The following is a 14197-nucleotide window of genomic DNA, read 5'->3' on the forward strand; positions in this document are numbered from 1 at the left end:
AGAAGGCCTAGGCAACAAAGAAATTCAAAGGCGAGTTGAACAAAGTAGGAAGGTAGTAGGTTGCTTGAATTCCGTGTGGTGGGATAAAAATATATCCAGAACTACAAAATTAAAAATAGGGAAGACATTTGTGGAATCGGTACTCATGTATGGAAGCGAAGTCTGGACATTAACAGCAGAGTCCAGAAGAAGGATCAATGCTGTGGAAATGGACTACATACGTAGAAGTGCTGGAATCTCCCGATTGGACAGAATACGTAACGAAGAAATAAGAAGAAGGATGCAGGCACACGATACAGCGGTAGACAGGCCCGAGAGAAGAAGCCTAAAATGGTTCGGTCACTTACTTAGAATGGACGACCAACGATGGCTAAAGAAACTCCTGAAATGGAAACCCCCAGGTAGGAAGAAAACGGGAAGACCAAGACTATTCTGGAATGACACGATAAGGAAGGCCATGGAACACCGAGAATTGGAAGAGGAAGATGCCCAGGATAGAAATAGATGGCGGTTAGGTGTGGGGATGCGGCGTCAGCCGATATGACACCCCGTATATATATATATATATATATATATATATATATATATATATATATATATATATATATATATATATATATATAAATCAAACAAATGAAATAGAGAATGTGGAAAAATCCCCTTACGAACAATTCACACATCCACCATTTCAGGTTGGGAAAAATTTCTTGAATAGAATCAAAGATCCAAACACCTGTTCTTAGAAATGTGTTTCGCCCTCTTCAACCTCTCTGGGCTTATCAATAAAGATGAGAGGTTGAATATCTTTAGACACATTCCATCAAAAAACAACATTCGAGACCCAGACATAGCAGGAGCGTATATCTACGCCGCATAATCTGACCATGACAGCCTCACGTTTTAATTCCCTAATTACTATAAGTAAAATATATGTTTGAAAAACAAAAACACAAAAGATGTAAATCTTTGAAACACACTCAGTGATCAAAAGATCTAAGTTATTGGTTTACCGACCAAACGTAACTAAATCAAACAAATGAAATAGAGAATGTGGAAAAATCCCCTTATATTTTACTTATAGTAATTAGGGAATTAAAACGTGAGGCTGTCATGGTCAGATTATGCGGCGTAGATATACGCTCCTGCTATGTCTGGGTCTCGAATGTTGTTTTTTGATGGAATGTGTCTAAAGATATTCAACCTCTCATCTTTATTGATAAGCCCAGAGAGGTTGAAGAGGGCGAAACACATTTCTAAGAACAGGTGTTTGGATCTTTGATTCTATTCAAGAAATTTTTCCCAACCTGAAATGGTGGATGTGTGAATTGTTCGTAAGGGGATTTTTCCACATTCTCTATTTCATTTGTTTGATTTAGTTACGTTTGGTCGGTAAACCAATAACTTAGATCTTTTGATCACTGAGTGTGTTTCAAAGATTTACATCTTTTGTGTTTTTGTTTTTCAAATATATATATATATATATATATATATATATATATATATATATATATATATATATATATATATATATATATATATATATATATATTTATATATATACAGTTGTTTTATGCTCTATCATAATATAATGATTTGACAATTTCCTTTTTGATGTTTATGTTGTGTGTATGAGTGCAAACATATAAAAAGAGAAAAACATAACTAACTAATTGAAATGATATCCCACATAACAATTTCATGTTCTTAGTAGATTCATAGAACATACTTTTCAGAAAAAGTATATACTGAAAATATGCGTAATTACTATTTCCAATGTGCAGAGCAGATACTGAGTATATACTACATTACAGTAGGTACTTAAACGTTATATGTATATACTAAGAATGTACTACCGCACTTCTTTTCAGTATATACCAAGAATGTACTTTTTAGAACATTCCAAGAAAGTGCTATAAACCTTCTATGTGTATACTTAGAACGTACTACCGCACATCTTTTTAGTTTATACCAAGAAGGTACTTTTAGAATATTCCAAGGAAGTGCTATAAACCTTCTATGTATATACTTAGAACGTACTACCGCACATCTCTGTATGGGAAGAATATATATTTTTAAGAATATTCTAAGAAAGTGCTATCAAGTGCTATATTGCTTAGAAGTATGTTTTCAGCATCACCTAATCTCATCTTAGGTTCTACTGGTTCTACCAAATACCTATGTATTATATTTACTTATTTTAATTGCAAATGAGAATGTAGTTAGTACCTACATTTTACAATATTACTTAAAAAGTAAGTACATATTTATAAATTTTAGTAATTTATATAAATTATTATATAATATTTAGCTAAACTAAACTATGTATAAGTAACTAAAATTTATATACTTATATGTACTTACCTAGATATATACTATTTAAGTAATTTTGAGTTACCAAAATAGATTATATGTATTTTGAAGCACCGCAAACAAAATAAAGAGATTATGTATGTTCTTTAGTCCTAGGACTTTATCATTCGTCTTCATCCTTAACACTGCATAGATACAAATAATACCTGTTTTCGTTTTCATATTTTACGGTTGTTTCCTATCCCTGATCAATTCAGGTAAGAAATGGTCAGAATAAGAATATGTATTATCGTTGATTGAAATATTATACCTCAATCAACGTTATTATGTATTGTGGAATAACAACATCGGTGGTTAGTGTTGCCAAACGGAAGGAAATTTCCCTTTTTGCGGGAATTTTCAACATAAAAGTTGATAAAGGGAAAAGTTAACTCAAAAGGGAATTTTTGTTTCAGTCCAAATTGTAAAATATTAAGAAAAAATCAAAATATTTGAAAATAATTAAACATATCTTCTCAGATTTTGTAAACAGGAGGGAAGTTTTTTTATTAAATGGGAATTTTTAAGGTAAGTTGACGGAAAAAGCTTACTCGACGGTTGGCAACACCAAAGCCTTTGGTTGTGGGGTTTGGAACGTTTTGGTTCTGCGGAATGGCCCATATCGAATTGAATGTACCTAAATTCAAATTCCAACGATGTAAAAATACTCATGATAAACTCGAAATGGTAAAGTCATTTCAATAATTATGAAAACGAATTTTTAATAGTATGTAAACGTTAATACAATTAATGTTTAAACTTTTTTACCATACAACAATTTTTAAATGAAATTCGTCCAATACTACCTACATACAAAAATTTTATTAATTATTCTAAAAAATAACGAAGTTGATAATCTATGTACTATATACTCTATGTATAATGTACTCAGTATATTCGGTAAGAGAATAAACTTTGAAGTATATGCAAAGAACATGAAGTTTAGAATGTTTTTAAGGTACATTCTATGCTTGTACTACGCATATACTAAACAGAATATACTCCGACGAATGTTGGTAGTATATGCTTTGAACATAATGCGAACATCATTGTTATGTGGGATATGCAAAGATCTTAAAACAAACATAAAATAAAATCAAAAAAATCAACCTAAAACTTAACAAATAAATGATTCATGGCCGATATTATCAAGTTTCAGCTCGTATTGCCCAAATATTACCTTCTGCATACTTCTTTTTCTTCTCCAATATTTCTGCACATTCTCGTAATAACTGTTTGTTGTCCAATTCTGTAGCCGCAGCTATGCCATGTCGATAGTTTCCACAATGTAAGTTTGTCCGTGCGATACCAGATTTGCAAATGAGTGTATGTTCCGAATTTAAGTCATCTTGAAGACCTTTTTCATAATGTCGTAAAGCTTCAGAGTAGTTACCGCTGTTAAAAAAATAATATAGTTAAAAATTACACTAAATTATTTCAACATTTATAATCACTCAACTGACGTTCTGCAATGTTAGTTATGTTTGTAAACGTCACACTCACACTGATGTTGGTGAGTATAGGATTTGTCCATAGTATGGTACTTACACAAACTGAGTTACAGCAAAGTTTGTACGTAATAGGTTCCTGGCCTTTTGTCAGATGACTAAAAAAACTTGCGAATACAAGCAAAACGGTTATTACTTTTTTTTGTCAATAATTATATATAATATAGCTCAACAGGCCTTAAAGACCCATGGTTTATCAATATGTAATTGCTGGCAATTAATCTTGGTGTTATTATTTTGAACCATCTAATAAGCTGTCTCGATGCAGTGGAAACACGCAAACTCTCCGTCACCAAAGAAGTTGAAAGTTCAACCTTCCTCACGTAAGGCCGTTTTAACATTTTTTTTTTCGGCCATGAAGGTCCCTTACTCATTGAATTTACCCAACCTAGAGTGCATATCAACGCAAACCAAAGAGTACAAATAAACTTAAGAGTACAAAAAAATTTTAAACAATCTCCATCAAATCATAAAACGAAAACGTCCAGGGAAGCTTTGGCGTCGTGTCATTCTTCTGAAATGAAAATGTTCGGCCTCATGTTGCCAACATAGTGAAAGAAAATCTGCAACGAAAGGAATGGAGGATAATATAGCATCCACCCTATAGTCGTTTTCTATGACGAAGTAACGAAAGCCCTGAAAGAAAATCACACCCATTTTACAATCCTATGTGGTGATATGAATGCAAAAATTGGCATGAAATCCGATCCGTCAGAATTTGCACTTGGAAACTTCGGCAGCGATGGAAGAAATGAACGCGGACTTTATTAAATTATCTCCTTCAGAACAAATTATATGAAATGAATAGTTTCTTTTACAAAAAACATCATAGAAGGTGGACATGGAGAAGCCCGGATTATAGTTAAAGATGTCACTGTCCTAAACAGCTTCACAACAGGAAGTGATCACAGAATGGTTCGAGCTAGAATAGAAATTAACATCGACAAAGAGAGAACTAAACTAATAAGAGAGAAACAAATGAAAGCATGGTCACAACCAAAAAATGAAACAGAGTTTGCAGATCATATAACTGTACATCTACAAAACAGACCCCCTACAAATGATATAAATCAGCTAAATAAATTAATTACTAATACCATAGCAGAAGCTCAAAGGAAATATTGTACGGTCAACAAGAGAGAGGAGAAAATCACTGCTAACACCAAACTTAGAATTGAAGAAAGAAGAGAAATGCTAAAAGATAAGAATATAGAACAACAAAGCTTAAATAAAATAAACAAAGAGGTCTCTAAAGCTATTAGAAAGGACATAAGGGCATATAAAAATGAGAAAATCTCGCAGACAATCGAGCATAACAAGAGCATGAAGATATTAAGAAGGAAATTGACGAAAAGCAGAAAAAAAATTATCAGGCTCAAGGGAAAAAATGGAAAACTAACATCCAATAGAGAGGAAATGCTAGAGATAGTGGAAGACTTCTATAAAACACTATATACAAATAAACTTGACTTAAACCCGACAGAACATACAGAACAAAAAATTATGAATCAAGGTTCAGAGGATATTCCCGAGATAACAACGCCTGAAATCTATCATGCTCTAAAGAAAATAAAAAACAACAAAGCACCAGGAGAGGACGGAGTAGTGGCAGACGCGCTAAAAATCGAAGGCTCTGTTTTCATCAGGGCAGTCAAACACTTCTTCAATATATGCTTTAAAAACCAAGCCATACTAGCTGAATGAAATAATTCTATAGCGCTCCTCATACATAAGAAAGCAGATCAAACAGACCTCGAAAACTATATGCCAATTAGTCTTCTAAACCACCTGTATAAATTGTTGGCTCGAATAATCACTGCCAGAATTGAGAACAAGCTAGAAACATGCCAACCGAGAGAACAGGCAGGTTTCCGCCCTGGGTATGGTACAAATGACCATCTAACTTGCCTAAAGGTCCTAATCGAAAAAACTGTGGAGTACAACCGGCCGCTAGTTCTAGTATTTGTTGACTACAAAAAAGCCTTTGACACTATCGAAATGGTAGCCATCTTAAGAGCTTTGAGAGATTGTAGAATCGACTACCGATATTCCAACATTATTCAACATATTATGCAAATGCAACAACAGCAATAAACCTCTATACCCAAACTCAAAAAATAAAACTAAAAAGGGGAGTTAGACAAGGAGACAACATGTCGATGGCGAAAGGCTGAACCACCTACGATTTACAGATGATATACAAGTTTTAATAACCGACGACTTAAAGGAAGCCCACGAAATGCTGCAAGAACTACAACGAGTTTCTCAAAAAGTAGGGTTGGAAATAAACTTTGGGAAAACTAAAATGATGACCAATTTAGTACCTAGCGGACCACTGACACTAGAAAACTGACATATCGAAACAGTTCACAAATACATCTATCTGGGCCATGAAATACAAATAAGTAGAGACAACCAAACATGCGAATTATTTAGAATAATAGCTTTAGGATGGGCAGCGTATGGCAAACTAAGAGACGTGTTCAAGGAAAACATCCCAATAAAGCTAAAAAGAAAAGCATTTAACCAGTGCGTATTTCTGGTGCTTCCTTATGGAGCTGAAACATTGACATTGACTAAAACATCAATAAGAAAATTACAAGTAGCACAACGAAAAGTGGAAAGATCCATGCTTGGCCTAACTTTGAGAGACAGAATACGAAATGATGAGTTACGGCGAAGAACTGGAGTGGAAAACATCATAAAGCGCATTACGAAGTTGAAGTGGAAATGGTCAGGACACGTCGCAAGACAGAGAGACAACAGATGGACAAGGAAGATCTTAAAGTGGCGGCCAAGGGTGGACAAACGAAGTCGTGGAAGACCACCTACCAGATGGACCGACGATATTAAGAGAATAGCGACAAACTGGATTGCAGCTGCCCAGGACAGAGAAGGGTGGAGACATCTTGAGGAGACCTATGTCCGACAGTGGACAAATTTCGCTGTGTGATGATGATGACCCTATAGTCCCGATTTATCACCTAGCGATTTTCACATCTTTGGGCATCTGAAAAAGGCATCAAAAGGTACTCGATTTCAGTCGAATGAAGAAGTACAAAATGAAGTAAAAGAATTCCTCGAACAACAGACAGAAGAATTATTTAACTGTGTATACATCGGTTGTTAAAGCAGTGGGACATGTGCCTTAATTGTAGTGGTAATTATTTGTAAGAACTGAACTGAGTAAAAACTGTAAACTAAAACAGATGAATCCTCTCTATCCATTTTTTAAAGAAAGGTGCTACGCAAGATATTCGGAGCGGTCTGTGAGAACGGAATATGAACTGCAGAATATCTACAAGCATACGTTTGGTGGAAAAGATATTACCACTATAATTAAGCGAAACCACCTGCAGTGGGCAGGACATGTAGCCCGGGCCCCTGAATCGAACATGATAAAAAAGATTCTAACAGCACAACCCGTGGGAATGAGAAGACGGGGTAGACCAAATCTGAGGTGGATGGACGGGGTAACACAAGATGCCGAGAAGATCGGAGTCGGCAACTGGAAAATGCAAGCAAGGGACAGAACAGAATGGCGTAGAAAGCTTGAGAAGGTCGAGACCCTCTAAGGGATGTAGCACCAAGATGATGATGAGGATGAATTATTTGTATTTGCCAATTTTCTTTTCTGGACCAAAGATTGGTTTCAGTTGAACAAGCCTCAAATAAACAATTTCCATTGCAGCAAGTCGATTCGAAATAAGGTACATTTGGTTAAAAACTAGAAGATCCCACTAAATTCGTGCAATATATACATCTCAATCCATTTATTTACCGAAAGAACTATCTTCACTACTTACACAAATTCCAACTGTTGTGCATATTCCCGGGAGATTAGCGCTATATCATTCGGAGCCATTTTTCTAGCTAATTGCAACGCTTGCTCCCACTGCAGAAGATCCCGTCTCATTTCCAATGCTGCTTCGGGGTAACTCGACAACAAGAACCATTCTTGAGCTTTATCATATTCGTTTAGGTACATGCTAATGTATCCACATAATAACTTATACTCTTCTATCTCCACGATACTTTCTAGACTCCACACCATAGCCACAGCTTCCATTTCTTTGTACACCTGAATAGCTAAAATTAACAAGGTAATAAATAATGAATTAAATAATGGCTCGTATGAATAAAAATGAGAATGTAGTTTAAACTCCAAATGTTGGAGTATATACTCCATCTACTCTTCAGTGGCGGCTCGTGACCTCAGTATACGGGTAGGCGACACAATATAGTGTATAATATAATATGTACATACCTATATAGGTACAGGGTGTTTGGTAAAGAATGGGCCATAGCTTAACCTTACATTCCTGAGCTTAAAATTAGTAGACTTAAGCTAACTTACCTTTGTACCAAAGTTGATAATAACCGAAATATAGGGTGTCAAACTTAAACTTATATTTTATTTATTCTTGAATATTTCCTGACAGACATGAGATAACAACACGAAATTTGGTAAGCGGGGGTTTTTTGGGATGAGAAATCTAAATTTGCCACCAAAAATGATTTACTACCTAGAGGGCGCTACATACGTCTTTCAGCGCTCATTTAATACGTTCAATTTTTTTTATCTCCCACTCCACGTAGTTTTTAATTAACATTTTTATTCTCTTAATATTTTTACTTAAAAAAGGTATACTACATTTATCTCGCTAAGCTTAACTGTTTTCGAGATAAACGCATTTTAAGTCTGCGATACAACATAATTTTTGCATATCATTGTAGTTAGACCCGAAAAATAAACTTGAAACCATAATAATTGTGCCAGTTCTCATATTTATGTCATTGCATCGCAAATTCCATTTGAAGAAATTTGAGATACATTTTTGTAAATTTTTATGATTTCAAGTTATTTTTCGGGTGCAACTACAATGATATTATGCAAAAAATTATGTTGCCTCGCATAATTAAAATGCGTTTAGTATGTAGTGCGAATGTAGTATACCTTTTTAAGTAAAAATATTAACAGAATAACATTTTTTATTTAAAAAGTATGTAGAGTGGGTAATAAAAAATTAAACCTATTAAATGAGCGCTGAAAGGCGTATATGGCGCCCTCTGGATAATACATCATTTTTGGTGGCGAATTTAGATTTCTCGTCCCAAAAAATCCCTGCTTACCAAATTTTGTGTTATTATCCCATGTCTCTTAGGAAATATTCAAGAATAAATAAAATAAAAGTTTTAACTGTGACACCCTGTATTTCGGTTATTATCAACTTTCGTACTAAGGTAAGTTAGCTCAAATCGACATATTTTAACCTCGGGAATCTAGTGTTAAGCTAAGGCCCATTCTTTATCAAACACCCTGTATACAGTGTGTCGCATTTAAGATGAAGACACCCTTATATTTAGTCTATCAAAATAAATACAGATTTGAAATTTTCCAGTCATTCATTTTGATGGTTTACATTTCTTAAGATAGTCAACTGAAATTTAAATTTTAAACGCGGCCTACTGCGAATTCACAAACAGGACGAATTTTCAAAATTTTGTTTCGCGTTAGAGATATCGCAAAAAGTTATTTGGAAAAATTGTTAGAAATATTATTCTAACCCCACATACCAAATTTCATGACAAAATTCGAACTTTTCGTTTTTTTTCAGAATTGGTAGTCAGGATCCTAAAACATGCAATTGGCAGTCCCGAGATGCAGCTCGGCACAACCAATGTTAAAGGCTCAAAAAAATCTAGCCTACCTATAGCCCGAAAATATTATTGGAAATGCTCGCCACCAAGGCCAGCCAAGCGACAATACAGCGCTGTGCTTAGCGTAAAGAGTGAGACAAATGCGAATTCTGTTCGGCTACTTTTAAAAGCGCCTGCCTACGGGGAGCGTGCAATAATTATTACAACTTCGGAGATGAATTAAAAAGTAGCCTTGTTTTATTTTAGATTTTTACTTACTTAGGTATTATTAATAAATAATTTATTATTGTACATTTGAAGAGGTTAGGCGGCGCCTACCTTGCCGACCCTGACGGGCCGGGCCGCCCCTGCTACTCTTATGTACTGAGAGTAGAAACTCATGCATACATCATACATACATAACCTTATTTTTTTACCGGCTGACGCCAGTGTCGAAAATCAAATTTTACATTTTTGAAATAAATATAAACTCCTATATCTATACAGCATAATTAAAATCTAAAAATAAATTAATTATAACTCGTGGGGCTGCAGCTTAATCCCATATAAACATAATACTTAAATTAGACATGCCACAAGTGAACAGTTTCAGAACCTTTTTAGTAATGGATTAGATTTATAACTATACCCAATAAATAAATAAGTCAAAGCAAAAACTGTTCACGTAAGATGTTAGGACTTACCCAACTCAATCTCTAAATAGGTTAAAGCTTTTTCTGCCAATTTCTGCAACATCTCTCTAGATTTTACTAGACGACAGGTTTCAAAAGCAGCATTAAATCTAAAATTACAAATTAAGTGCTGACAATTAGCTTAAATATGACAATTATAGACTAATATTAACAAATAGCTCCCGAACAGGCTGAGTTTTAAAGCTGTATAATATATAGCCATCTACAGGATGGGGCATTAGTGCGAGAAAGTCCAATTACTCGTTTGTCGTAGGAGGTACGAAGAAAGATATTTAGGTAGTAAAAGTTGGGGCAGAGATAGGACCATAATTTAAAAATAGTTTCAAATATACAGGGCCACCCGTATTTACAGGGTGACACAAACTTATTTTTTTTTCAATACGATATACTGTATATTTTTACATTTTTGGATTCTCCTCGATATATTCTTTCTGAAAATATAGGGTTTTGTAATATTATAAGTTAATTACGTTTTTTTTGTTAGTTTCGTATCAACATTCCCACCATGTAGAATTGTAGTGATTTGACATCAAAATTTCTATTTTTGTTTAAACGATTTGTAATATACTCTACTATTGTTAAAAATTAATATTATAGCGAAATGTTTCATTTTAGTATACAAGGTTGGTTGAAACTCGGAATGAGTATTTGCTGAGTTTTCTTAAATAAAACACCCTGTATTTTAGTGTTGTAATAAAATGATATTTTATGCTATTTTTTTATTTCTTAAGCATTCCCTATAGTGCTTTAATTTGTGAGTTATTCGTGATTTTTTAAGCTAAACATTAATTGCAACAAAAATACGTGAAATGTTATTAGTTCGCCGTGAAAATATTCAATAAAAACTAATTCGAAAAAAAAAATAAATACAGTAGAACCCCGCAAATCCGAACTAATTGGGGGGACAGCCTGTTCGGATTCCGAAAAGTTCGGATTATCCGAAAGTTAGCCTTAACTAGTAGTTCAAAGCTTTCATTGTGATTTTGAGTAGCCAAACGTTCTCGCAAGAGTGTGGACAATATTTTTGGACTCAAGTTGACTACGAGAGAACCAAAGTAAGTTTGTGTTTAACCTTTATAAACATTTTATAAACCTATATATTAAAGTATAATATTTATTTTTAAGAAATTTTAAATGTCAAAGTCCTAGTAATCCTACATTGTCCAATTTTCTGGCTTTACTCTGAATAATAAACATGTTTCTAAGTTTTTGTCTTGAATTTTTAATTTTTTTTCACTTTCCGTTGGTTCGGATTTACCGAAAGTTCGGATTCGCGGGGTTCGGATTTACGGGGTTCTACTGTATTAATATATTTAGACTGATTCTTCATTTATTAATATTGGAAGAGATATCAAAATACCTACGTAGTTAAAGTTGGTTGCGTAAAATATTCTAGGTACTTATAGTTGATTTTTTAACCAAGAGGAGTAAACTAAAAAGACAGATTCACACCCAAGAAAGTTACTAGAAAAGTCACCAAATTCATCTTCTTTTTTCGTTGATCATATCAGCTTTCAATGATAATCCATACATATTATATTATACTAACACATCGCTAAAGAGTTCTAAAAACAACTGTTTTTATATAAAAGTAGACTAAAAATCTAAAAATTAAAGGAATAATGCAGAAAACACAAAAAATCGCCGATTAACCTATAAAATGACAGAAGTGCCAAAATTTCATAAATGTCATTGGTGTCAAAATTTAATTGGCGAGGAACCGCAAAGTAGGCGACGCCTAGTGGCGAATTTGAAAAGCATCAACTCTAGGAAAACATTGACTTTGTCATTAATTTGTGTACATATTTGCGGTCAGTTTATGTTGTAATTAACAATGATTTCGACTTAAAAAACTATTGCAGGGTTCCTCAGTATTCATTCCTATTGTACTCTACGTAATGACGTAAACTAACCAATGCAAAATCACACATTTTGTTAATTTAACGTTTGTATTAAACGTAGTATTTTTTAATGTTTAAGCGACTGCAAAATTAAATAAATAAATAAAATGTAGTATAAATTCTGTACATAGTACATTGTTATGCAAAATATTCCGACCACCTCATAATTTTCACAACACAATTATTATTATAAAATAAATTCACCTACTTAGTTTCCAGTTTTTATTTAATTCAAAATTGTTATCTGTTGGTGTAAAATAAATTGTAGTGTACCTATTAACTAAATTAAAAACAAAATTAGAAATTCTAAGATAGATTAATAATTTTTAAACCGCTGTGTGATTATCGGGGGCCAGTTATTTTTATGAAAAAAAGGTAAAAACAAATCAGTAGTTGGCATCAAATTTTAATGAATGCATACAGATGAAACATAATTTTGAGTCGTCTTTAACCTATAAGATGTCTTAATGGCAAAATTTAGTGGTTACTTTGGCAAAACACTCGTGTAAATGATTTTAATTCAATATTTTAGAACTGTGAGGTCAAATGACAAAATCAATTGTTTTCCTAGAGTTATCGTCCATCTTTGAAATTTTGAGCGCCCTCTGTCGGAATTTAATTTTGCGAATAACAGTGGAGTAAACTTGCCTGCGGTTGGACCAATTATAGAAACAAGCATTACGGCGCGGTAAATTTGAATCACTCCTCTTCGTTAAAAAACAAACTATAGTTGGCTATGATACTAAATTTGCTTAAACATTCTACATTATATACTATTTTTACAGTTCCAGTTGCTTTGTTGCCATTACTTATATGAATTTTTCTAATGAGGAACTGATTAATATGGTTTTTGTGCTAGGAGCGTATAACAAAAATGTGCTACTAGCAATATGAATTTATCATCAGCAATAACCTGATAGATGACAACCAAGACGAGAAACTTTTGAAAATACCTATACTAAAACGGTTTCAACAGACTAGACACTTAGATTATGAAAACGGTCGTACTAATATGCAGATCTTCAGTGACACTAAGTATTACATTGAATTCCTTTTATTCATTTTTTTGTTCGATCAGATTTCCTACATCAGGAAAAATATTTAAGATTATCTACTACGAGTATCTATTTTCTTAATGTGTGTCTCTCTTTCCTATGGCGCTACAGGCCCTGGCTTCCCCCAGCATCCGCCTCCAAGTATCTCTGTCTCTGGCTGCTCTCCTCCAGTTATTCACCCTCAATATCTCTTTAGCATCGATTCTCACTTTGTCTATCTACCTCTTCCTTGGTCTTCCTACTGGTCGACGTCCCACCATAGTTCCGCTAAGCGTTTTACTAGGTACTATTGCATCATTTTCTATATAGAGAGTTCTTTGTAATATTGATATAACTCGTGGTTGAATCTTATTCTCCACATACCATTGTTGCAAATGGGTCCCAGTATCCTCCTTAATATCTTTCTTTCAAAATTATGTTAAATATCTACTCCTGTCGATATTTTACTGGTTTCTGTAACGCTACAAACTAAGCTGACACAGTTCAGCACCTTAAAACTCAATTTAAATGGATGTTTAGTTTGTGTTACAGTTTATCGAAAACACAAATTGGTATAATTTAATGATTATTTTATATTTAAATTAACAACTAATTATGCTGGTGTGTTTAGATATCCTTGTTACTTACAGTTTCTAAATTTACTATTCAAATTTGACTGCACTTCCAGTTTGGAAAAATTGCAGATGAATTTCAATGCGAGTTTACATTTTAAACGCCACGATATATTGGATAAAAGATCTTTTACTAACCTGTGTAAAGAGAGTTGCTTGTTGTAGTTTGCATCTAACATAGTATGATCTTTTTCGTTGACGTTCAACTGGGGAGTTTCATGAGTTGTCAGTATAAGCTGCGTGATCTGTCCTCCTGAAGTTGCAGACGTAACTTCTCCCGAATACATCAGTAATGGCAATTGTTTGGTAACCAACAACGTGTTGCCGATAACTTCGACCAAACTGCCTAAAAAAGTTAATAAAAAGTTAGAAACTAAAAAGTAGTTGATGAATCTAATCTGGAAAGGTCAACATAGATGG

General features: G+C 33.8%; 1 protein-coding gene across 1 annotated transcript in view; it reads right to left on the reverse strand.

The window, feature by feature from the left end:
- Nucleotides 1–14197, reverse strand: part of LOC114331568 (WD repeat-containing protein 19) — a 91272-nt gene that overhangs the window by 37410 nt on the left and 39665 nt on the right. Inside the window, exons 9-12 of the mRNA XM_028281173.2 lie at nucleotides 13916–14123; nucleotides 10202–10299; nucleotides 7664–7946; nucleotides 3530–3744 (exon numbers count right to left, since the gene is read on the reverse strand). Coding sequence (XP_028136974.1) covers nucleotides 3530–3744; nucleotides 7664–7946; nucleotides 10202–10299; nucleotides 13916–14123 — 804 coding nt within the window. The remainder of the gene's footprint in view (nucleotides 1–3529; nucleotides 3745–7663; nucleotides 7947–10201; nucleotides 10300–13915; nucleotides 14124–14197) is intronic.

This window comes from Diabrotica virgifera, chromosome 6, assembly GCF_917563875.1.
Source record: "Diabrotica virgifera virgifera chromosome 6, PGI_DIABVI_V3a".
Lineage (NCBI taxonomy): Eukaryota > Metazoa > Arthropoda > Insecta > Coleoptera > Chrysomelidae > Diabrotica > Diabrotica virgifera.